The sequence below is a fragment of the Bos indicus genome, chromosome 1 (genome assembly GCF_029378745.1).
Source record: "Bos indicus isolate NIAB-ARS_2022 breed Sahiwal x Tharparkar chromosome 1, NIAB-ARS_B.indTharparkar_mat_pri_1.0, whole genome shotgun sequence".
Classification (NCBI taxonomy): Eukaryota; Metazoa; Chordata; class Mammalia; order Artiodactyla; family Bovidae; genus Bos; species Bos indicus.
Window position 1 is genome coordinate 70,343,958 of NC_091760.1, and position 27,942 is coordinate 70,371,899.

Consider the following 27,942-nt stretch of genomic DNA (forward strand, 5'->3'; position numbering starts at 1 on the left):
ATTTTTACTAATAAAATAAAAAACATTATAAAAATTGCCACAACTATAGAAAATAGCCATAATTTGCTATAATAGTCAGAATATTAGAGTAAGTATTCTGTGGCTTACTACTTGAAGGAATTAAGAAAATTAATGTAAAATTAAAGTTCTTTACTCTTCAAACCCCCCAGACCCTACTCATGGCAATAAGATGGAATTTCCTTAGGCTAAAACGGTGACAAAGTGATGAGAGAAAGAACACATGCATTAGAAAATGCAAAGGAAAAAGCACCTTAGATACAGGCATCTGATCACAAGGTAAATCCTCCAGTGATGAATATTTACCTTTGGTGTATACCTTACCAGTAATTCTGACCCCAGCCAAAACAATCATTAGGATTATTATCTTCAGCCTTGGCTTCAAATCCTCACCTTATCTCCCATATCCACAAAATCTATAATACACTCCCAAAAGATACAAATCTCCCATGACTGCCAAAATTAGCAGTCCCAAGGATATCTGACTTTTGACAGTTTCAGTGCCTTAGGCTAAAAGAACAGAGCTTTAATCAAATGTTCAAGGATCAGCGTTGGTATTTTACCCTAGTTATTTCATAGGCCAGTTCAAATTTAGCAAACAATCAAGTAATAATAACCTGTCCAGGCTGAGTTTAAATTTTTTCAGTTTGAAAACCAAATCAAGCTAGGTTTCTGGGTTTTAAAAGCCACAGAAGATTTCTTAATTGGTAACAAGCACAGACAAGCAGGTACTGATTTTTAACCATCTTGTAAATGGAACAGACATAGGCTCAGAGGCTGGGAGACTTGAGGTGACAGTATAAAGAGGATGAGGGAGGCTATAAGGAAAACAAAGCTTGTAAGAACTGGTAGTTCTTCTCACCACACAACCTTTAAGGTTCAGGAGATAGGTGACATTACTTTCTTGACAATTAAAAAATGGATAAACAATATATGCAAAAGCTTTTTTACTGCTTATTATTTCAATGCATTCTTCTAAATAAAGACCTACAGAGAAAGTCTTGACATTGGCAAACTTTAGGCACAATCCCCTCCAAAAATAAAAGTCCTTTAAAAGATGAAATAAAGAACTCTAAGAACAAAATAATAAATGATGGAGAATATCTATGTTGTTTTATACATGTATTTCCAGCTCAGTACAGCTTATAAGTAACCTGGTAACAGGACAAAAATATCTTACTATCTTCAGAAATGGTGTACATAAAAAGAATCAAGAACAATGAAATTAAGGAAAATTTATTTCCTTTATATCAGTTCCACTTGGGGGGTGAGGGGTGGTATTAATGAACAAAATTGCATTTCTCTTCAAAAGAAATTTCTCTGTTAAAGAACCAAAGTGACTGGTTTGACTGGTTCCACTCAATTTCCTGTCGTCTCTGTACCTTGGAATGCTTCCCAGGTGGCTCAGATGGTAAAGTGTCTGCCTGCAATGTGAGAGACAAGGGTTCGATCCCTGGGTTGGGAAGATCTCCTGGAAAAGGAAATGGCAACCCACTCCAGTACTCTTGCCTGGAAAACTCCATGGACGAAAAGAGCCTGGTAGGCTACAGTCCACGGGGTCACAAAGAGTCGGACATGACTGAGCGACTTCACTTCTTTTTTGTACCTTGAGAACTCCGGCCTTTGCTTCCACCCCTTTTAGGTGTTACTAAACACAAAGGAAGGCTAAGCCATAACTGGCTTAGTGGCAGAGCAAGAAAATTCCCAAAGGCCAAATAACATCATTCTGCTTCTGGTCATTCTTCACAATTAGTGATTTTACATGTGTGCTCTGGAATTGCAGAAACCTGAGCTATAATCCTGGCTCTACCATATACTAGATTATATAAATTTAGGAAAGCTTCTTAACTTCTGTGTGCATCCTACTGCTTCTTCATCTAAAAAAACGGGAATGGTAATAATAGCATCTCCCTTTCAAGATTAGTATAAAGACTAAATGAGACATTTAACAAACATTTAGCTCAATGTCGAGTTTTAGTAAATTTTCAATAAACATGAACTATCCAACATAACCTGTTGAAATTCAAGACAGCCCAAGGCCCAGCACAATTATTTTTCCAAACTGGTTATCACTAAATTGTAACCAGCACTGTAAAAAAGAACTGGCTACTAGAACAGAATAGAAAATAATAGGGTGCAATAAGGGTTGGTAATGTTTTGAAAATCTTTTTTTCAGACTCAAACACATTCTCTCAACTGAGCCTCCCAGTTTTTCTTTATTGCCTTCACTATGTAGTCTTCAAAAGCAGCATACCTGGCTCTTCTTCAGGGTACAACAGTATTTTGTACAAAACTCTACAACACTTACTACAGTGGGCTTTACATGTGTATCTCTCACATTAGAATGTAAATTCCAACATTGCTATCAGAGTAACGCAAATCAAAATTACAATGAGGTATTGCCTTACACTCGTCAAAATAGCCATCATAAAAAAATCTACAAACAATAAATGCTGGAGAGGGTGTGGAGAAAAGAGAACCCTCCTACACTGCTGGTGGGAATGTAAATGGGTATTGCCACTATGGACAACAGTATGGAGGTTCCTTTAAAAACAGAACTACCATATGACCCAACAATCCCACTCCTAGAGAAAAACCGTACTTTTCACTGCAGCCCTATTTACAAGAGTCAGAACATGGAAGCAATACTAAATGTCCACCAACAGAAGAATGGATAAAGATGTGGCACATATAGACAATGGGATATTACTCAGCCATAAAAAAGAACAAAATAATGTCATTTGCAGCAACATGAATAGACCTAGAGATTATCATACTGAGTGAAACCAGATAAAAAGACAAATATCATAATGAACTTATTTACAAAACAGGAGTCACAGATGTAGAAAACAATCTTATGGTTAACAGGGGATAAGGGAGGGCAAGGATAAATTGGGAGACTGGGAATGACATAAACATACTATTATATATAAAATACATAGCTAATTAACAATCTACTGTATAGCACAGGGAACTCTACTCAATACTTGGTAATAGCCTATAATGGGAAAAGAATCTAAAAAAACAGTGCATGTGTGTATACGCATAGCTGATTCACTTTGCTGTACACTTTGAAACTAACACAAAATGGTAAATCAACTATACTCTAGTGGAAATTAAAAAAAGAATGCAAACTCCATGGAAGCTACCTTTTATTATCCTCTATTTCTAGTATCTGAAAAACACTGCCAGCTCAATAAATGTTTGTTGAATGAATCATTAAATCATTAAAATCTAATAGGCATTAAAAACATATAAAAATACTTAACTGTTTTCATTTATCATTATCTGATTGGGTTTTATTATTGTGTAAAATTTTAATTTAGCCATGTAAGTCACACACACACAAACACACATACAAAATCAATAAAGCTGTTCTTCCTCCCAAGTGCCTTGTATACTTCCTTCCATCTGGAAATGGTGCATAATGTTTACTTAAGAAACTGAAATGAGTGGTGTGCATAATGATCTTTGAAAAGTAGAACATCAAAGCATAAAAATGTGCTGCACAAGGAACCAGCCACATTCATGTTTGTTAGGGGCAAACAGAGTTAAGGAAAGTTACTAGGCAGAAAAGCTTGCTGCTTCTCCATGATACACTGTCCAAGGACCCCCTTTCACAGGGACTGCAGGTTCCATGAGAACACAACTAAGTAACAACACCGGGCAGGCGGCTGCTTGACTACTTCATACGGAGGTATACGAGGAACTTCAGTATTTTCAATACTTAAATATTAGCACTATCATTTTTCAATTCTACTTAAACGTAAGAACAAAAGTTATATAAATTTACCAACTCTTTCACTCCATCACAAAAAGGCAAAATACTGGAAATAAATTATAAAGAAACACTTTTCATTGTGCTTACAGATGTCAAAAGCTGACAATATACTAAGTTAAGGTCACATATAAAATTTGGCTTTACATTTGTTAAAAAAAAAAAAAAAAGAATAAATGCAAATAAACATTTGCTCTACAATGAGGCTCAACTTTTAAAAGTAGGGGTTCTTTTATAGTACTCTTCCAAAATATTTGTTTCTAAATCCTTAACAACCTGAATGAAAAATTGGAAGTTTCCAATTTATAAGATTATAACTCTCTTGAGATAGTAAGCTGTATACATGAAATAGGGGTGGGGGGAGTGTTATTGCTATTTAAGGCTCAGGCATTTTGCTTCCTCCCCCCTAATTATCGCAAATGATCATTTTACCTACTCTAAACCTGTTAAACATCTACGGAAACAACTATTTCACAAAAACTTCCTTCCTTCCTTCCCTTTGTCACTTTAAACATATCTTAAGTTATTATGAAACTTTACTTCAAAGCAAATTGTTAGGCTAAAACAGTAAGCCAAGTCTTAACAGTTAACATTGATTTACTGAAGAAAGAAAAAAAGATGAGCTATGATAAATACTCTTAAACAAAATTACCAAAGAGGCAACAAGTTGTTGCTACTTATTAAAAATTCTTCCCTATATTTGAAATGGTAATTTTAACAACCCTAGTAAGGGTGGCAACACTCACCAGTATGAATCTTCTCATGTCTCTGTAGCAGGTACTTCTGTATGAAACGCATGTCACATTGACTACATTGAAATGGTTTTTCACCTTAAAATAATTTCACATCCACAAATTAGTTACTGAATAAAACACAGTTTAGAGTTAACTATTTCTGAGGAAAGAGAAATCTTAGAAGCCCAAATTCTGAAAAATTGCAAATTACGCATACAAAGGTTTTATACTATTAATAGAATTTTATTTCCTCTCAATCTCCCCCCCACCAAGATTTAAAAATTCACATTCTCACAACCACACAAAAATGAGACTGAATGATTCATATCCTTCAAGGGAAAAAAAAAAGTAAATAAATAAAACAATTTACAATAGAATTTAAAACTCATGAGGCTAGAAAGGCCTCCACAGGTTACCAAGTGTCTTAAACAGCTTTTCTTTCTCTGTGGAGGAAGATCCACCTACCTTTTTCTCCCTGGCTAACCACCACTTTATGCCTTTTCACTTTTTTCTCTAGAACCTTCAAAATTTTCTAAACATCCTCTTTAAAAAAATAATAATCCTGTCTCTTCAAATATTCCTTCTCTGTTGGAGCCTTTCCTTTCATAGTCCAACCTATGTCTCAAATTCTTCACAACCCATTTGTCCTTTAACCCTTATACTCTGTTTTAAGATACTAATGATCTCCTTGCTGTTTATTCTAGTGATCTGTTCTCAGTTCTCTCTCTTGCTCTCTCTCGCTCTCCTCTCAGAAGGTTGTGCAGTTATTGATCATACCCTCCTTGGAATTCTCTCCTCTTTTGGTTTCTGGGTGTATTTCACCAGTTCACCAAATCTACCTTATTATTTATTACTTTGTCTCCTTCTCCACCCTTTAACTCAATTTATATGTCTAGTAATATTTCCCCAAAGATCTGTGATCAGTCTTTTGCTCTGATCTCCACAAATTTATGGTCTAACTTTTGATTTATATTTGATTCCAAATTCACATTTCAAATTCCATCTGGACATCTTATACAGAAAAATAAATGTTGACCAGCTTTTAATAGTTCATTCTTTCACTGTTTCTCTGGTTAAAAAGAATACATTAAGCCAAATAAAGTGTTCAACTAAGCTAATTAATTTTGCACATCCATGCTAATTGTTTTCTCATTTAAAGTTTTTCTTGGTTTCCTTGTGACATCCTGGCCTATGAAATCTGATTTGAAATGCCAGGTTAACTACAGTCTTAGGAATGAATGACATTTACAAGAAGATGAAAATAGCAAAGATAATAATTTTAATGGCTATAAGCCCACTTTAATTCAAGAAATACCTGTATGAATGAAGACATGTCTCTGTAAGTGATAGTTCGTTCTAAAGGCAGCATTGCAGTGCTCACAAACGTGAGATTTAGGGGTTTTCAAACCAAGTGATCCATCCTCATTTATTGTAAGGATCTGGTTTAAAAAAAAAAAAAAAGGCAAAACAAAAGAAAGAAAATTTTAAAATGTAATACTAATTATAAAAAAGATAATGCCTTTTAATGCAAACAGTGGTCACCAGAGATTATGAAGTATTTTTTTCCTAGATAATCTTGAGAGGGCTATTGGAATAATTTTATCATTATTTGAAGAAAGTAAAATGTGACTCAGAGTGGGTAAAAATTACTTATAAAGCCTTGGAAGCTGGTTAAGTAAAATTTCAGCATTGTGTACTCTCCTCTCCAAAGCTGATGTCTAATAGAGTCCCTAAGTGTTCTCTGTTAGGATGAGTATAGCTTTATTTTCAATTTTAAAATATCACATATGCAGTACAAGTCTTATGTTCTAGACATGGTATAAATATCAATCAGATAGGAATGGTTAAATAAATCATGAAAAATGAATACAACTTAATATTACATGGTTGTGAAATAAAATGAGAAAGCTCTTTATATACTTATATAGAAAGAGCTCCAGGATTTATTAAGTTAAAAAAAAAAAAAGCAGGGTTTAGAATCTAGGATATAATTTTGTTAAGTTTGAATATAAGATAATACATACAGCAATATATATTTGTTTGCATATGCATAAAAGCTATTTGAGAAGGATGTACATAAATGTATATAACTTTGGTTGTCATGGCTGAGGAACTTGGCAGAAGATATGGTAAGAGAGAGACTTTACACTAAACATACTTTAAAGTATTTTTCTGAACCATATAAATGCTTACCTATTACATTTTCCTTTTTCTTTTTTTCTTAAAGAAATAAAAAGGAAAACTGTTTTTAAGTCATCCTAGCATACGATCTGGAGTCAGAATGGTTCTGTTAAGGACCTCTAAGATTATTCTAGGACTACCGAACTATGGTTAAGCATATTCCTTAATAAATTAGAGGGTTATGGGGGAAGGAAGGCAGGTGACAAAGACATCAACCTTATCTGCCTGTGCTTCTTGAGGCTGACAGTAACTTGGGCAAGGTCTAAACAATGCCAGAGAGAAGTTCACTTTTGGGGTTCATGTCTTCCAGTTTAACAACCATTTGCCCAACATGCAACATTTAAACTGCCTCTCTCACCAGCCACGTGGCAGAGTAAAAATAACAAATAATCCCTTTTTTCATTATTGAGGAGAGAAGAAAGATGACAAAACATGATGTGAACATAAGAAACAAAGAAAACTAGGAGGTAAGATCAGGAGGAATATGGCAAGGAAGAAGCAAACAGTAGTGGAGGTGGGAGCACAGAGAGTAGAAGCCGAGAAACGGCGTCACACACAGAATACAGGAATGTAACAGGCATCTTAAGAAACACAGAGGCCTGTGGGAATCGACTAGGGCCTGTAGATACACAGCTATGACCCCCATCCCAAAACTCAGAGGGACTAGGTAAGGAAAAAGGGCTTTAGTTTTTTAAAAAATATTTTTTTAGTTTAAATTCAGGAACACATTTCAGACTATACTGTATGTAAATCAATGGTAATTATTATGCTAATTATACAGGGCATGTGGGTTCTGGGCAAACTGCCAAAGTGGTCAACAATGCTTCAAAGTCTATGCACCAAAGTCACAGAGGGAAACATTTGGCAGGAGAACGCAAGTGGGTGTCACAGCTTCCTGAAGAGTCAGTGAGAACGGAAAGTTTCATCTCTGGTCAGTCTAAAATTTTTTCAACCCCTCCAAGTCACAAAATAATATTCAAGTTAACACTGTGTAAAACAAACAAACAAACAAACAAAAAAACCAAAATCTTTTAAAACATGACTTAAAATATTCCTAACATAAAACCAGTAACAAAAAGATGTTAAACATTTTATACGAAACAATAAAAACAGGATAGCACCAGGTATTTTTTTCTCATATGTTGATAACAAATAAGATCCAAGTGCCAAAAAAAAAAAAAATGGCAGCTCAATAGCTTTCTGTGGCATAGCACCTACACGGAAAAGCTCTGCAAGGGACAAATCTGGCCCAATTTACTTAATGTGAAACGGATATAATCCTTGACTGTACAAAGCCTTTTTATGAAGAGTTAAGGAGTTCTAGGTCATTGTTTTCTCACTGGAGGTAATACTGCCTTTCACTGTAGACTCCAAGCCTTAATTCAAGGTGGATTTTATGGATGAAAGAGCAAACACTTTCTTGTGAATAAGGAGACTGAAAAAAATCTAGCATAAGTTCAATGACAAAAAAATCAAATTGGTGGACATTTTACATTGAATTTTATATTATTTTCTTCTTTTCTTAGGCCAGAACACACATCTTTGTACAAAAGACACAGAAGAAAATTATCTTGCCACAGAAGAACACCACTGGCTCTTCTAACTTGTAATCTGTTTTCACGTATAACCGACAGATTTTGCCTGTTTTATTCACCACTATAACCCCAATACCCAATTGTACATAGTGAGACTCAGTGCCTATAGATAATGGCAACCTATTACCCACGCCAAACATGCTCACAGCTTACCACTTCTATTCGTAAGTGTCTGCAAATTCACTAAGCAGCACCACAGAAAAAGGTGTGCAAAGAATGGGTATGTAAAGAACAAAGTTTCTTGGTGGAAGAGAAATGGCTCATTAACACAGGTAAAATTATCTTCCTTGGTATAGACTTGGTTTCTTTTCCTGCCCCCACCCTTTCCAGATCTTTTAGTAAAATGTGATCTACCAATTAAGTGTATTTGCCTTAGAGATTAGCCGTCTTACTTGCTAACAGTACCATAAAATGTTTTTTTTTTTTTCCTTCAGCATATGAACACTATTACAACTGAAGCATGTGAAATTTCCAAGTTTAAACCCTAAAGTGTCTGCAAGACAAGACATGATTTGTCTTGACTCCTGTCACTGCGACTTTTGGAAAAATATGGTAATTATAAAGATCAAGCAATTGAGCTTTATCAAGAGTAAAGAAATTGGTAATAGTCTAAACAATACTCTAAATACTTGATTGTTTTCTTAACCATTTCACAAGTTTAAAACAGAATTTTTCAGCAAAATATTTCAATACCAAATGAATTCCTCAATCTGCTTTCTTAATCTCACAGTCCATTAGCAAATACATTTTTTGTTCTGAGACAAATCTGTTCCCTGCCAGCTATCCATATACATAGCAATTGCTATGTTAAATAATATACCAATTTTTAACCAACAAAGCACTAAACTCTGCCTATTCAATTCAGAGATTTTTGACTCTTCAAGGGTCACTGCCACCAATTAGCTAAAACCTGACAGCCCTCAGTGAGAAAGTTTTGTTCTCTTAAAAGGCAGACATGATTTCCCTCATTCTATACTGGAATTATTAAAGTATATTCTAAACTAATAAGTATAGGTTTTACCATACATTCTTAATCAATTGATTTATAAATCACCAAAATGCAAAACAATTTGGAAGAATAGTCTAAATTTCTCACCTATCACATTTTACTGCAACTGGAAAATGAGATCTTCTAAAATTCCCTTTACTCTCTAAACCCAACTAGAAATGGAACACCAGTGCAACCCCAAAGACATACAACAACAAAGTAGCCCACAGCAATACCTACCCTCAACATCTCTACCATCCTAGTAATCACTAACATTCCATCTTCACACTGTCCCTTTCTTTCATTCTCCCTGATTTTTACTGTCTCTCAGTACCTGGTTTTACTTATTACCAAATTTCATTTCTAAATGGCAAGTTTTTGCCAGTCCAAGAACATGAAATTCACTGTATCATAAGCTTGGTATATGTAACTCGTGTTCAGGAGAAATGACCCAGAGCTTTAGAAAAGGTCTTTTCTCTCAGATTTCCTAAATATCAGGCAAAGAAGTATATGATGTTTTTAAAAGAAAGATGTACATCCAAATATTTTTAAAATTTATAGTTTGGCTCTGTGGAAAAATTATATACCCAGAATTCAAAATTCCCTAGAGAAATTAGATAAATAAGTAAAATACTTATACTTTTCCAGTTTCTCTCTAAGTACTATTCCATACTTCCATCCCTAGTCTTACAATCAGTTATTTACCTTAAAGCTACTCCTTCAACAATCAAGTTAGCATGCAGGAGAGAGTCTGACAAATAGCTAGTATTTCTATTTCTTGCCTTTCAATTAAATTTTCCTCATTTTAGAATTTTTTTTTTTTTTTTCAAAGAACTGAACCCAGTTCCTTTCTTCAGTACCCTATAAGAGATCCTGGCACATTAATAGGCATTCAAATTAACTGCTTAGAGAATGAAAAGGATATATATTTCAGAATAAGAAGTAGGTAACCAAAAAGCACTCTGCTCTAGCACTATTAAGGAGTTTGAAAAGACCTAAAAGATGTATATAATACTGGGTTAAGATAGTATTGTTACATCTTTACTGAAAGGATTCTTAAGAGTTTATCGATGTTAACTCAACAATCCTCATAAAACTCTTCTGTGGTGGAAAACATTCTCATTTAATTCACAAAACAAGTCAATAGCAAAGTCAGGTGGCAATACCTTATCCAGAAACTTTCAAAATCAAGACTTGAGATTCTCAAACTTAAATGTAAATTACAATTATCTTGGACTCTTTTTAGTACGAATGGAAACCCTCTTAGTAAGAATCTCTGGTAATGGGGCCTGAGTATTTATAACTGGAAAAGCCCTACAGATGATCTAATGCAGAGCCACGAGAACCACTGACATGAATGCACCGAGACTGAATTAAGCACACTAAGACTTTTCATACATTTCTAATAACTGTAGTTCTCTATAGTCCTAATCCACAAGGGGAAAAAAGAACACAGTGTCAACGGAAGGTGATGTTAAGTGGCCACAGATCTAGCAATGTAAAAATGAACAGTATGTCATTAAGAAATGAGAGGATGAAGCACTTATAAGCAATCAAAAAAAAAAACCAAAAACTTAAAACTGAAAAGCTTAGCAGTTAGGATTTCCGTGTGTGTGTGTGTTGAGTGTGGGGGTGGGGGGACCTAACATCTCAGTCCTCCCAGAGAGTTTCACTATGATACATATGATTTTTTTTAATGTTTACAACATGAACCCCAAACCATTAAAAGCTGAATTATGTTCAAATGTACTATGTTTAAAAGAAAACATTATATTAAAGATTTCTAACAAGGTGGTTGAAATAAAACTAAATTTAAACATTTAAAGGGGACAAGTTTTTATTATGTAGAAAATTCACTTTCATAAAACTTATTCCATGACAGTATCAAATTACTTGACCAAGATAACCCTCTTCTTTAGACATGCTACCGAATATATTCTGGCAATTTTCAAGTATCAAATCTACCTTAGGATGACTAAGCTTTGCCATATGATAAAGGATCAGAAAGCAATTATTGCTTAAAATTCATGGCAGCTAAGGATGACATAATATTGCAGTATTTCTCACCACAAAGCTTATATGGAAGGGAGCCAGGTCTATATGGCTATATAAGCTCCAATATTTTTACTAAAGTCTGCAAGGTAACTTCATCTATATTTCCTATGCAGATCCCCAATCTAACATGATATAATGGGGACACATACTCAAAATTTTCATAATGGCAAAAATTCAAGATTTGTGAAAAGTGTTGGTGGAGAGTAGAGTCCTCTAAGCATTGTTGTTGTGGTTGCCAAGTCATGTCCAACTCTTGCGACCCCGTGGACAATAGCCCACCAGGCTCTTCTGTCTATGGGATTATCCAGGGAAGAATACTGGTGTGGATTGCCATTTCCTTCCCCAGGGAATCTTCCTGACCCAGGGATCAAACCTGCATCTCCTGCAGTGGTTCCTGTGGTACAGGCAGATTCTTTATTGCTGAGCCACTGGGGAAGCCTCTAAGCATAATACACTACAATTATTTGAGAGACTTACAGTTGCTTTTAAGGAATTTAAAACAAGTAACACTGATTCCTAAGCAAGAGGTAAGCTTTTCCTTCTCTTCATATAAAAAGGGGAGAGTTACTTTAATGAAAAATCTGAAGTGTGAATTTTTAAACACAAGTTCAAAGCTGTGAGAATCCAGACACAAACCACTCATCTGGACACTGCAAGGCCAGGGTTAAAAACAGACAACAACCATTCTCTCTCCTGTCACATGTAATAGGTCAGGACAATGTAAAAATTCTTGTTTTTGTTATTCTCACAGCCCTGTCTGCCATGTATTATCTGCAGTAATTTCACTGTCCTAAGAATGTCTAAAAAGACTGGCCAAAACATCTTCTTACATGCAATATACTCAAATTAGGCCAAATTTCTTTCATCCAGCAACAACAGAAATATATATATATATATATAAAATTAAATAAATGACTTTAGGAGTATTATGATAATACATTATAAATTAGTTTATCTCAAATCAGATAAGCAAAAACTAAACTTAAACTCTGTAAAAATAAGATCTGTATTACTTAGGACATAATTCCAAACACCCCTGAAGAAGATAATAACCTAAGATTTAGTCAGAATTTCAGAATTACAATCAAAAATAGTATCAGAAAAACATGGCTATAAAGTATCAAGGAAAATGTACAACTTACATATGTTGTTTTTTTAAGACTTGAAATAACTGATTCACTTTTTTCCATAGCAGAAACTAACATAACATTGTAAACCAATTATACTCCAATAAGATAATAAAAATAAACCGATTATAGATACTCAAAATAAAAAGTTTTAAAGATTTGAAACAGATTTTGCAATGAACACAAGTAACATAACCACTATCATAATTTTAGAAATTAATACTTTCCTTAAACAACTTGATTTATTCATTAATGTAAATTTTTTAAAGCATCATATATCACTGAGAAAAACATTAACCCCAAGAAAAGAAAAGGAAGAAAGAAGCAGGGAGGAGGGAGATAAACTGATTGCACAAAACATGAAACATAAAATGTCAATAATTATGAAAAACACACAAGTTTTAGTATGACCAATAACAAAAGAAATTAAAATTTAAACTATAATGAGACATTCATCTTAAGTTACAAAAGAAGCAAAGTTTCATACTCAAGGTTATGAGAGGGTATGGACAGACATCTTAGGTCCACTTCAGGCAGGAATGTAACTAATAGGACATTGCTGGAAGGGGTAACATTATTAGGAAACTTCACTTATTTTGCTTGGTTGTTTATTTGCTTATTTTACTTATTTAATTTTTAAAGAAACCTTTTAAAAAGTTCACACCTTTTGATTTAGCAGTACATGAAAATGTATACACAAATATTTAAAGTGCAACATGATTTAAAATGAAGGCAAAGAGAAAACAACTTTCCAACAACATAGCAATCATTGAATATAATGTGACATATCAAAATAATACATATGCAGCTAATATTTGTAAAAACCTTTAATAACTTTAAAAATAGCTTACATACTCTAGTTACAAACAGGAAATTCAATGAACCTATACAAATTTGAAAATAGAAAAGGAATATGGCAGAAAACGGAAATACTTATCTCTAAGAATAAATGGGTTATTTTCATCTCTGTATTTTTCAAAAATTTTTGCAGTAACCATATTTATATATATCCCCAAAGCAGCATATTGGTAAATGTTTAACATTTTAAGGGGTTAGAGAGTAGGGATGCTGATTTCCACGGTATAAATATTCTCACCGTGGCTAATTTCAAATTACCAACGGTTTCAGAGTCAGCTTGCCAAATTCCTGAAAACTTATTAATCAGCTCTGGCAAGCCAGTACAAACCGCAGCATACCACATATCCAAAAGTGCACAAAATGCATAAATAATGATGATTACGTAAATCACAAATACAAAAGTAGCCCTCAAAATAAAAAAGATCATGTTATAGAATTTTTTAGAAAAACAAAAGATGAAAAATAACTGTAAATTATACAGAGTTCCAAGATGTCCTAGGAATATCAAAATGATACATAGAGTCAGCTACTACTGTACTGAAGGGAAAAAAGGCAGGCAATTCCTAATAGTATTTATGGGTCACTTGTTTATTTACTAAGCCATTCATTCACCCATAGTATTTACTGAGAGTCTCTTAGGCCTACTATTCCATGCTCTTGGGATATAGCTGTGAATAAAATGAAGTCCCTGCTCTTATGGAGCTTACATTCTAGTCTATATCACAGGTATTGCACAACCTTTTTCTCATGACCAATTGGTACTAAATTTTCCTGAAACAGGAATACTAAAATAAGTAAGACTAATATGAATGAGAAGCAAGGGCACTGCATATTATCAGTTTTTAAAGAAAAGAGAGATATGGAGTAAGAAAAGTTTGTTCAAAAAAAAAAAAAAGATGTGAAAGGGAAGTGGAAATTTTAAAGCAATGGCCTACCACCTCCATGCAGACATGCATCTCTTCCTTACTCTTGATGCAACAGTCCAACTTTATTAAGCCACATGAGACTTATAGTCCAGCCAAGTTCCTGACTATAAGATTAAGCAATAGTTTGGGACCACCACCTTAAAATATTCTCTTACTTTTGCAGGAGAACGCTGTTTCCGTTTCTTCTTTTTCTGTAAGTCTACTGGCTCTCTGATTTGTTTTTTGTCTCTCATCAGTTGCTCAGATACATCAGTGAAAGTAATTTCCTGCTTTACACTTATCTGTTAAAAAAAAAAAAAGCCAATTTTAGAAATAAACAAAAAGTCCACTGTGACAAACAGCCATTGCATGCTTAATTCTTTGCTAAATCTACATACAGATGTTCCCAGAAAGATTACTTGTGTGTGCAAGTAAATAGTATGTTGAAGAATTCAATAGGTAATTGACATATAAGAATCAACAGTATATAAATTGAAGGCATAAACTAGGATTTTATAAAAATTTATCTGGAAAAAAAAAGATTAAAGCTGTCCTGGGAGAAAATAATAAGATCTAGGAGAATAAAGTAGAAGTGAGGATACAATTTCACTCCCATATTTAAGAAAACTGAGGTTAAAAGCATAAAAAAAGGTGAAATTCCAAAATCAGTAAAATACTAGGGGACCAGACTTCATGATGGGTCTCAATTTGTCAATTTGTCAATTGGCAAAACATCACACAAACAACAAAAAATTCTAAAAGGTAATTTCATCAAAAAAAGGAATGATAATCTAACAATAAAATTTAATTATCTTTAAGTTCAATGTTTTTGGCAATATCTTAACCAGTATTTTCCCAGGCTCTACAAAAAACCATCACCAAATATGTCTTTTCAGAATTACACATGGTTTTAGGCCACAGCTATGTACAAGACAATTCTAACTACATAATAAGCAAAGAAATACTACAAGCATTAAGATGTCAAAACGTTATCTCATCTTTAGAGCTCAGCTCTCATAGATGTGAAGATATGTCCTAATATGTGGAGCGATGGTAGCATCAATGCTCATCAGAACTGATGGTACACAGTCTCCCACTCCTCACCACTACATTTTCAAACTATCCTTGAAATGAAAACACAAGTATATTAAAACTAAGAAACTTTCAACTTAACAGGCTCTGAAATACATTTAAAACCCTTGACCCTTCAACCAGAAGAACACAACGAGAAGTCTGAAACCTGGAAGGGGACGCTCACCCAACCATGCTTGCACCCTGATCATGAACTTCCAGCCTTCAAAACTGTGAGAAATAAATTTCTGTTGTTTATAACGTTTAAAAAAAAATCTTGATTAAAAAATATATATATTGATAATACTCCAGAAAGTACAATGTGCTAATGGCTATATTTTCAAAAAATACACTTAAAAAGGGGGTGCTAAAGGTTATAAACATCTTACAGACTTATAGTTTAAAGTCAGAAGATATAGCTGTGTAGAAGGGTTCATGAGGAAAATGCAACATAAGTTATGGATTTCAAACTGACAGAATACAGAACTGGAAGTTTGCATAAACTTCTGAAATGTGGGCAGTATCAGAACTGTAAATCAAGGAGAACTCAGGCATAAAAACATGCCCATAAATGATTATTTAGCTAATAATTCTATCAGCTTAGAGAATAGTACTAGTGACCATTCTTGTAGCTTCTTTTAGTGTAATTATTTGAAATATAAAACAGAATGGTAAAGTCACCTCTAACAAGGCTTCAGAATACACATGTTACCATCTCTGAAGTGATATTTACTGAAACACAGCTACTGAGGCTGGGTATGAGACAAGGAGAAGCGACAACAGACTAAGCAGCTGTTGAACTGCTCTCTCTTATGTTGCAAGGGCACCATAAAGTAGTTCCAAACATTTCTGCTGGCTGATAAATTACAAAGAAATCACGAAAATACAGAATGCAGCAATAAGAAAGAATAACATTTTTTAGCAGAAGTGTCAGGTAGAATGTAAGGCAGATTCACAAATAAGTTCTGCCATTAGCAGCTATTTAAACCAAGGAAGAGCCTTTATGTGCAAATAGTGAAAAAGATTAATACATACATCTGAACCTTTTAGCTATTTCTACATATATGGAGAGTGATCATATTGGTACTAACACTGACAAATGTAAGGTGCACTTCTAACATTATCAAAGTATAGAACCAAACTTAGAAGTATCAATGAATCAAAGCACTGTGAATGCTAGTAAGCACACAAAAACTACATTTTTAGAATACTCCAATAGGCTTATCACTCATGAATGAAATAAGGTAATCTCCACATATAATACAACCACATACTAAAGTATATGGTCCAGCCTAGAGTACTTAGAAAAGTTACCGGTAAATCCACAAACATAGAGAGACAGGTATGAAAATGACAAGGCAGCTAGCAAGAATGCGGCGCAAAAAGCCTGGGAAAACAAATCTTCACTGGCCCAAGGAAGACTACAATAATCTATAAAGACACAAAATCTTTTTAAGCATGGCAAAAGAGACAAAACTCATCTGTAAGTTTCCTACTTCTTCCTTGAGAAATATCTTTAAACAAAAATCAAGTTCTCAGCGTTACTTTTCAACTAAAATAAACCAAAGTATAATTAATCAAAGCAGGTATCTGTAGATGTTGATTTTGGGGGGGAAAAAACTTATTAATTTGCTGGATTTTTTGAAATGTACTCATTAGAACATCAAGAAAATCAATAGGCTAGGAAGTGTGTCAGATTAAAAAACAAGTCTCTCATTTCTCCCCCATGGCTTAATCTTTACCATTTCACCTAGTCCCATGTGCAACCTCCTGCCTACATCTGAGAATCTGAATGTCAACGCTTTGCTCACTACCAAATCAGAAAACGTCATCAACACTGTTAATCACCCTACTCATACTTCTTTCTTAAGACTTTACTAAACCCAGACATTTCTCCACCTGAAACTCCTGCTCATCCACTAATCAAAGCTCCATATGGGCCTCCCACTTTCAAGACAAAGGAGGCCATCAGGCATTACCATCCTGTGTCACACTTACTTTATATCATCTAACTTCTACCCCAACACCCTTTCAAGAGGCAGAGCCCATGCTTCCTCACCCCTTGCCACTTCCCAAGCTGGTTCATTCTTGCAAGTTTTTTTATATATATATACATATATAATTAGGTATATGTATATATAAGATATATACATATATCTTAACTATACTCAAGTATTCCTCATTTTTTATTGTTCTCTCTTTATTCTCCCAACTTTAAACTTTAAACATAGGAGGCCCTTCTATAGTGAAAAAAATAAAAATCTTTCTCTTGATTATAATCACTAGTAATTCATGCCCAGAATCCAGAATGATATAAGTCTTTTTCAAGACTTATATCATGTCTGGCCCAAACATAAACTATCTCACTTTTCTGTTTTTCTGTTTCATGTGCCTGTATCTTATCTTGGTATCTAAAAGGAAGATATTCTTCCTTGATTTTTCTCATAACAGCTTTCACTCACTTATTCAATAGCTGCTGCTGCTGCTAAGTCGCTTCAGTTGTGTCCGACTCTGTGCGACCCCATAGACGGCAGCCCACCAGGCTCCCCCGTCCCTGGGATTCTCCAGGCTAGAATACTGGAGTGGGTTGCCATTTCCTTCTCCAATGCAGGAAAGTGAAAAGTGAAAGTGAAGTCGCTCAGTCGTGTCCGACTCTTAGCAACCCCATGGACTGCAACCTACCAGGCTCTTCCGTCCATGGGATTTTCCAGGCATACTGGAGTGGGGTGCCACTGCCTTCTCTGTATTCAATAGCTACTAAGTGTTAAATTCAGTCAGTTTAAAATAATACAATGAAAACTTTAAATTTACTGAGATTCTAACATTGTACAGAGCAAAATACTAGATAAAAAGAACACATTCTAAAATCTTTCCAAAGATCTTAAAATGCAGATGGGAAGTTTTCATGCCTTAAAAAGAAAAAAAGAAAGAAAGAAAGGAAAAAAAAAAAACACTAATGAACTAATAAAATGGCACATATTTGGCTCAACCTAAATGAATGACACAAGGCAGGAACCAAATGGACAAACTCATGAGATCTGAAATAACTGCAAAAAGCTTTCTAGATTGAGTAAGAAACTCAATCAGAGCTGCACATTTCTCACTCTATCCTCTTTTTATTTTCTTCTTACACCAAACCTGCTACTCTTCCCAATTACCTTCTTCCACACTCAATAATGTTAATAAGCAATTTAACAAATGTAGGCATACCTAAAATAACACTGCCAGACATAGTATGTGATGAACATTTGACGTGGTTTGCAAATTTTGGTCTACCCCTAACTCCCAAAGTGACCCCTTACAATCATTTGACCTCTTCTTACTCTTTATTTTTAATAACCTACGTCCGTATCTATTTCAAGCTTTACAGCATTATAATCTACCAATGTACTCTTCCACAAATAAATTAACATAAGACTGCTTTCTTTCCATTTCCCCAGTGAGGAATATACAAGAGCTCCTTACTGCCCTTCCTATCAATTATACTCTTCCCCAGCTCAGCTTTCATGATTCTGCATGATCTCCTTTAGAGTAAAGACCTAGGTCACTTGGCAGAAGTATCTGTCCTTACCATCTCTCCATTTCTGAAGCCTTATGTTCCCTTCAATTTTCAACTTCACTTTTAGGTATTCTCAATCATCTTCCCACCCCTGCTGAAGAAAAAAGAAAGCATCTTTGTGCTTTCCTCTATACTGTGCTGCTGATTCCACTACTACCCATCTTTCAGGCTCTGCATCTTCCCTGTCTCTAAAATAATCTTACTTCATCAACTACTTCTCTGCCTAAAAGTATACTTAAATTTACCCCATAAAATTTCTTGTGGACCAAAATATTTCCAACAACTTCCATTCTCTTACGGCCGAACTTTTTGAAAGAACAGTCTGAAGTAAGTATATAAGTAATTGCCACCAAACTTAAGAGAAATGGTTATTCTGAGAGTAAAAATAGTACACAGTCATATAAAAAGAATGTGTTTAACTATCACTAGAAAGAAACTGTTCCAAAATATTGCGTAGGAAACAAATGGAATCAAAGTGACCACAAGCACAACAAAGTGTTTAAATGTAAAGAGAAAGATATAAAACAATTAACTGTACTGTAAATACACTGATTTTTCTGGGCTCCAAAATCACTGCAGATGGTGATTGCAGCCATGAAATTAAAAGACGCTTACTCCTTGGAAGGAAAGTTATGACCAACCTAGACAGCATATTAAAACGCAGACATTACTTTGCCAACAAAGGTCTGTCTAGTCAAGGCTATGGTTTTTCCAGTGGTCATGTATGGATGTGAGAGTTGGACTATAAAGAAAGCTGAGCACCGGAGATTTGATGCTTTTGAACTGTGGTGTTGGAGAAGACTCTTGAGAATCCCTTGGACTGCAAGGAAATCCAACCAGTCCATCCTAAAGGAGATCAGTCTTGGGTGTTCACCGGTAGGACTGATGTTGAAGCTGAAACTCCAATCTTTGGCCACCTTATGCGAAGAGCTGACTTACTGGAAAAGACCCTGATGCTGGGAAAGATTGAGGGCAAGAGGAGAAGGGGACGACAGAGGATGAGATGGTTGGATAGCATCATCAACTCAATGGACATGGGTTTGGGTGGACTCTGGGAGTTGGTGATAGACAGGGAGGCCTGGCGTGCTGCAGTTCATGGGGTCGCAAAGAGTCGGTCGAACGACTGAGTGACTGAACTGAACTGAAATGATGTTAGCAATATCTGAAAGTACTCATGGAGTCCAGGAAAAGAGAAAGTTAACACCAAGAATATATCCCTATGTATATGCATGCATGAGTTTATTTCCAGGATGGTTTTGGAAATAACAGATTTAACCAGTCAACAGGAAGATTTCTAATTCCAAGCTCACCAAGCCACAGAATAGGGCAGGAAGGAGAAGCAGCACATTGATGGACAGGCCTTGGTGTGAATCATAAACCACAACCCTCCCTTTCTGTGTGACCTGACAGCATGTCAACTTCTGATACAAGCTACATTTGTCAGGGCTTGAGAAAGTCCATAACTATCTTTTGATTTTGAAAAGGTTCAGGGACCCACAGTTCACAACAAACATTCTAATCTACTCCTCTGTAATATTTCTCATTAAAAATTTATATTTTGATTGCTATATCAGCATTTTACAATTTAGTAACTATAAGATGAACTGGAACAAGTGATCATATCAAGTTATCTTACCTGAAATAGTGCTGACAATCCCCATCTTACCCAGAAATTCTATTCTTTTAACTTCTGTATCTTCATGGTTCAAGTTCTTCCCTGTTCCTCACAGAAGTTCTTCTGGATCCATCCTTCTACTATATATGTACCTTTATTTTGTAACAGTTTTAGTAAATCTCTATCAAAGTTTTCAAAGTATGGTCCAGGGACTCCGAAGATCCCTGACACTCTTTCTCGTGGGTGGTCCATGAGAGAAAAAAACACTTTCACTATAATACACAGGCTGGTTTTTTTTGTTTTTTTCACTCTCCTCTTAAGATTATATAGCAGCAGTATTCAGAAGCTAACATGTGATGTCACCACAGACTAAATATATTAGCAAATATGAGATAAGCTAGACAATAAACAGATTGTAAAATTTTAAAACTCCACAAAATTTTTATTTTAGAAAAGTTATATTTCACTAAAAAATATGCTATGTGTTAACATGTAATGCGATTTATTTATAAAAATAAAAATTTTAATTGTTTTAATTTATAAAACGGTAAATATCAACATACATAACCAACAGAAGCAAGAGTTAAGAGATTTCAACATTTTTAAAAGCAAAGGGGTTCCAAGGCCAGAAATTTTGAGAACCACTGATCTAGATACATCTTAACTATATTTTGCATTCCCTCCCTTTTCTCCATTCAATCTCGTTCAAAATAGATGCCTTGGCCCAACCAACATAAATTAGTATAGATGTGTGTGCATTTGCCAATTAGCAGACACACACATAATGCCTAACTCTGTGTGCTAAGATCACTAAGAAGCAATGAAACACACCTAGCATCTAAAACTTAGTTTCTAACTACCGTTATCCAAACAAAAGGAACTGGAGTTCCTTGGAGAAGTGACTGATTTCAACAGGCAAGGAGAACTATATATAAGATGACCTTGGAAAATTTTGTGGTGCCAGAAACTAGAGTGCATGTCAAAAGGACACAAGAGCTTGTCTGAAAGAGTTCCTAATGGGCAAGCTGAAACAATGTGAGAAAATAATAAATGGTAGTACCAGATTATAATGCAAAGAATAAAACAAATATCCATTCTGATATAAATGGAATTTTTTTTAATGGAGGGAAGGGACAGCTACAATTAATGTGAATATAGAAGGAATGAAGAAAATACAAATTCACACTTAGGTAAACACCACATTAATAACTACAGTTGGCAGGACCCACCAATGGATGCTTACAAAGGTAAGTAAAATTTTGAGTAGAAATAGGATATTTAAACAGACTCAAACTATTCAATATTTCCTACAAGATATCTGCCAATTACAAAAGAAAAAAAAGTGACTTTAAAATGGGGAAAACTGGCATTTATCACCTTACCAAAGCACAGAGAATGTAGTAACACCAATAATAAGACATATCTCCACATTTTATAATCCCTGATATGATGTTCTGAAATGAGCACAACACTTCTGTGGGATTTGTCAAAAAATAAAAGCACCAATCTAATCATAAGAATATATAAGAAAGACTCAAAAGTCATTCTACAAAATAATCAATACCCATCAACTATCAAGGTCATAAAAGATAAGGAAAGACTGAATTGTCATAGAACAGTGGAGACTCAATGGACTACTACTCAGTCATAAAAAAGAATAAACCAACGTTATCTGCAGCAACATGGATGGACCTAGAGATTATCATACTAAGTGAAGTAAGTCAGAAAGAGGAAGACAAGTATCGTATGATATCACTGATAACATGGAATCTAAAATACAACACAAATGAATTTATGAAACAGACTCACAGACAAAGAAAACAAATTTATGGTTACCAAAGGAAAAAGGTTGTGGAGGAGGGATAAATTAGGACTTTCCAATTAGCAGATACAAACTATTATCTATAAAATAAATAAGACCCTACAGTATAGCACAGAGAATTATATTCAAAATCCTGTTATAAACCATAATGGAAAAGAATATGTGTATAGGTGTACATATACATACACACACATGTATAATTGAGTCACTTTTTTGTAAACCAGAAATCAACACATTGTAAATCTACTACATTTAAATAAAAAACAGCATCTATATAGTGTTCTACAAATCTGTGATTCCTCCTCAGCATTAGTAACTAAGATTTATCTAATATTACTATGTGCCAGACTCTCTTCTAGGTGCTATGGATACAATGTTTGGAAGGCATGCAGAGAAGGAAGGGGGTGCACGTGGTCTCTATCCTGTATAATCTATTGCACTTAATCCTACAGGAAGACTGTGAGGTAAGCATTTTCATCCCATTTTACAAATAAGAAATCTAAGGCTGAGAAAGGTTATTTGTCTAAGAAGGGAAACAAAAACTTACACCCAAGTCTTCCAAATCCAGCAACAGAGACTCTAATTACTGTAATCTGTGAATTATTTTTTATCCTCGCATTATCAATGAAGAAACTAAAACATCACGGACGCAAGTGTCTTACCCAGGCTATCACTGGGACTAGATTTCAACACTAGTACTTAAACCAGGATTTTATATCTTTTAGTTCAGTGCTATTTCCATTACTATAACTGCTTCTTTATAAATCTAATAAATCATTCAAACATTTTAAAATGATTTTTGCACAAACATACTTCATTTTCCCTTATAAAAACTATAGTTTGGTTGCTTCCAGAATATAGAAAGAATTTCTAGTGGTTCTAGAGAAAGGAAATAATTTAAAAAAATAACAAAGTGGACAAAATGTCAACAATATTTAGATAAAGCGTAAGACCTGAATTTCAATCCTACCTCTTCCAATTATTATTGGGTGAACTTGGCTTCCAAAAGTAGTATGGAAAAACAAAAAAAGCACAGGGTGAGAGTTAAAAGAAATAAAATCTAATCCCAAAGAGTAACACTAGCAGTGTCAGAAATACAATCTACTCCGAAAGAGTGATACTAGCAGTGTCAAGCTAAACAACTAGAATTTTAGTCATCTGTAACTTTCTTCACCTTTAAATGGAGGGAATAATTCTCACAGAATCTCTGCAGAGTTAAAGAGATTATATATGTAAATCATCAACTATGGCATATAGCATTATAGTTGATTTTTGATGCCATTCATTATCATGATTTCCCCGGTGGCTCAGACAGTAAAGCGTCTGCCTACAATGCAGGAGACCAAGGTTCGATTCCTGGGTTGGTAAGATCCCCTGGAAAAGGAAATGGCAACCCACTCCAGTATTCTTGCCTGGAAAATCCAAGGATGAAAGACCCTAGTAGGCTATGGTCCATGGGGTTGCAAAGAGCTGGACACGACTGAGCAACTTCACTTTCAGTATCATAATCATTTCCTCACCTGTTAAGTAGTGGCAGCAATAATATCCAGTTTATACACATCAGAAAATCCAATGAGATTATACAAAAACTATAAATTCTAAGTAATTATTATTATACAACTGCAGATATGTAATTGCTTAGATACATGGAAGGTTACCAATTTCTATAGAGCATCTCAACTTAATACATCCTATTATCTAAAACTCAATATTGCTAAAAATAAAATCTTTTTTCACATCAGCACCTCCTTCTAAATTCCCTGCTTCTTTTTTCTTCCCCCTGCCTTTCAGCAACCCAGTCTCTCGACTATAAAGACATCTTTTAATTTTCTTCTCCACTCTCAAACCAAGACCAAGCCCAGTTATTTCTCTTTTTCTTAGTATCACACACAAATCTGGAAATTATATTCCATATTTCCTATTCTAGATCATTTTTAAAGAAATTAAGTTGGGAATCTCATATACTACAAGAGGGAGAATAAAACGATCAACATTTGTGGACTATAAATTAGGCAGTATATATCAAGAGTCTTAGGAAATCTATACAGAAGAAATAATCTCACATGACAACACTACATATAATATCACAATAACATTTACAACTGTAAATAAAGTGCAGTCTAATACACATAAAGAAACAGTGAGATAAATTACAATATAGCTATATGATATACATGAACGAGAAATCTTACTTTTGAATAATTTTAATACTGAGATGCTCATGGTTTAAGATTAAATGATATTAATAAATATGGATAAATATACAATTTTACACAAACACAAATATATATGCAGCAAATTTTACACACACAAATATATATGCAGAAAAACAAAGGGAACACTAAAATACTAACAATGAAATGTTAGTAGTGATTATCCTAGAGTAGTAAGATTGCAGCAATTTCTATTATCTTGATAGCTTTTTTAATTTAATTTTTATTTTTTTAATACCAAAAGCATTTTGTATTGGAGTATAGCTGATTAACAACACTGTGATAGTTTAGCTTTCAAATTTGTACCTTTTCTTAACAAACAATGTATTATTTTATAATCCTAAAAAGACATTAAGTCCAATCTTAGTACAAATTCTTAGGATTAATTAAAGAAAAATCTATTTATTATTATCTTAATATACTAACTTATTGAAATATTAAGCCAGCAAAATGAAAGTGAAAAAATTTCTATGGGTGAGTTGGGAAAAAAGCAAAAGTCATCAAGTAAATCGTGACCCCCCTATCTCACATCATCAGCAAAATTCAATTCCAAACAGACTACTGATCTAAATGGGAAAGGAAAACTATAAAGTTTCCACAAGTTAACAAAGGAAAATATCGTCACAACCTTGGGGCAGGCAAAGAACTCTTAAACAGGACACACAAGACACCAAAAGGAAAAGACATAAACTGAACTTTGTTAACACTGACTTCCGTTCATCAAAAGAGTAAAAAGGCAAGTCATAGTGGAAGCATAGAAAAGATAATTGATACATATATATCCAACAAATATAAAAGAATTACCACAAATCTGTAACAGAAAGGAACACCCTAATAGAAAAAAGAGCAAAAGATGAACATGCACCTTACAAAAAAATTATATCCAAACTGTCAGTAAACATGAAAGGCACTCACATTAGTTATCAGTGAAATGCAAACTGGGAAAAAAAAAACAACCCACACTGAAATACTACTACCATCCCACCAAAACAGTTAAAATTAAAGTACTGACAATGCCGAATATCATGGATACAGAACAACTAGAATAAACTGGCAAATCCATGAGAAAAACTTCTGGATAGTAACTCTTATAGCTGAACATACACATACCCAGCAAACTCCAGGATATAACCAACAGAAATGAGTGTGCACATGCGCCAAAGACACATCGAAGAATATCTGCAGCAGGAAGTTCCTTGGCAACCCAGTGGCTAGAACTCAGCGCTCTCACTGCCAGGGGCCAGGTTTGATCCCTGGTCAGGTAACTAAGATCGTACAAGTCAGGAAGCATGTCACCTGACCATCCCCTCCAAAACCTACTTGCAGCAGCACTTTTCAGAACAATCAACATCATGAAACAAGATGCCTATTATGCTACAGAGAATAAATTTTGATATAGTCACACTACTGACAATTACACAGAAATGAGAATAAACTACTACTACATGCAATAACCGGAGAAGGCAATGGCAAGCCACTCCAGTACTCTTGCCTGGAAAACCCCATGGATGGAGGAGCCTAGTAGGCTGCAGCCCATGGGGTCGCTAAGAGTTGGACACGACTGAGCAATTTCACTTTCACTTTTCACTTTCACACAATGGAGAAGGCAATGGCAACCCACTCCAGTGTTCTTGCCTGGAGAATCCCAGGGACGGCAGAGCCTGGTGGGCTGCCATCTATGGGGTCGCAGAGAGTCAGACACGACTGAAGCGACTTAGCAGCAGCAGCAGCACATGCAATAACATGGATGGATTTATCTCATAAAAATGCTAAAGAAATCAAATATTAGATAGTACATACGGAATTCAAAAGTCAGGGAAAGCTAACTAACTGTGATAAAAGTGTTCTGATAGGAAGCAGTTATCTTTAGGAATTAGAGGAGTGTTGTGACTAAAAAGGACACAGGGGAGGGCCTCTGGGATGCTGATAATGTTCTATGTCTTAATCAGGGCAGTAATTACACATGTATGTCACTTTTGAGGAAATTCATCACTAACAATTTGTGCACTTTTATTTCAATAAAAAGATATACACCTAGAGAAAAAACATTACAAATATGCAGATATATAGATAGATACAAGAAACACGCTTGTATCATACGGGTATCTATATATACAAGCATGATCCTTTCATCATTATTTCATTCAAACAAATCTAGCAATAACATAAATATTCACCAATAGGGGAGTGATTAAATAAAACAAGGCACATCACTTAATCATTCATTAGAATAAGAAAGCAAGCTTTAGATATAATAACATGGAAATTTCTACAAAATATTATTAAATGAATAATGCAGACTTCAAAAATATACAAAAATAACATTATCTAATTTGTATAAAATAAAATATATGTATATTTTCATAAGATATATATTTACAAAACACATATAGAAATAAAGACATTTCTGAATGTTTTTCTATAAATTAAAAATTTTCAGGTTATCAGTATTAGCAGGTATCTCTTTGGAATTAGAGTAGAAAAGAAGGAACTTTTACTTTTGTTCTCCTCTATACTAATTTTTATAATGACTATGTAGTCCTTTTTTACAATGAACTTCATTATACAAGTATGAAAAAAGTCAAAGTACACATCTCTGAGACTGATCTAGCTAGATGGATGCTATCAGAGCCTTGTCTATGACTTCCAATTTGGGCACTATTTGATCTAAGAAAGAGTATAACTCTCACTCAGTACCACTATCTCACAATTCCAGATCAATTAATTAGGTATCAAACATCACACAGAACTATATGAAAAGTGTTAGGAAACTAGCTATGTTACTAAAGAATATAGAAAGAAAACTCAATGGCACCCCACTCCAGTACTCTTGCCTGGAAAACCCCATGGACGGAGGAGCCTGGTGGGCTGCAGTCCATGGGGGGTCGCTGAGGGTCGGGCACGACTGAGCGACTTCACTTTCACTTTTCACTTTCATGCACTGGAGAAGGAAATGGCAACCCACTCCAGTGTTCTTGCCTGGAGAATCCCAGGGATGGGGGAGCCTGGTGGGCTGCCGTCTATGGGGTCACACAGAGTCGGACACGACTGAAGCGACTTAGCAGCAAGGGGAAAAAAAAAGTTGAGTCTAACAACTTTAAGAGCACTGGAGAATACTGAAAAATAGACCATTCTAGGTTAGCTCCCTAAAACAACCGACTAATAGAGATACTTTGATTCATTTACTTACCAGGTGAGTCGAAATCAATAATAATAAACAATAATATGACTCTCATCAGGAAAAACTATAAAGCAAGATTACTTATTCTATGTTTTCTGCTAAAACAGATTCCTATCAAATAGGATACTTTCTAAGAGCCACATAAAAGAGTAAAATCTTGTTTAAAAAAATAACCTTGGGGAACTGATATAAACTACCATCTATTCTCTTTAAAACAAGTTCAATTAATAAATCTATTTCTG

The 27,942-nt window shown here is 34.6% G+C and overlaps 1 protein-coding gene across 10 annotated transcripts in view; it reads right to left on the reverse strand.

Moving 5' to 3' along the window:
* ZNF148 (zinc finger protein 148) overlaps positions 1–27,942 on the reverse strand; it is a 146,596-nt gene that overhangs the window by 44,101 nt on the left and 74,553 nt on the right. For all 10 annotated transcript variants that reach the window (XM_070788796.1, XM_070788769.1, XM_070788773.1 and 7 more), the window contains 3 exons: positions 14,416–14,541; positions 5,846–5,969; positions 4,543–4,626 (listed from right to left, as the gene is read on the reverse strand). In XM_070788796.1, the coding sequence (XP_070644897.1) occupies positions 4,543–4,626; positions 5,846–5,969; positions 14,416–14,493 (286 nt within the window). In that variant the 5' untranslated portion in view covers positions 14,494–14,541. The remainder of the gene's footprint in view (positions 1–4,542; positions 4,627–5,845; positions 5,970–14,415; positions 14,542–27,942) is intronic.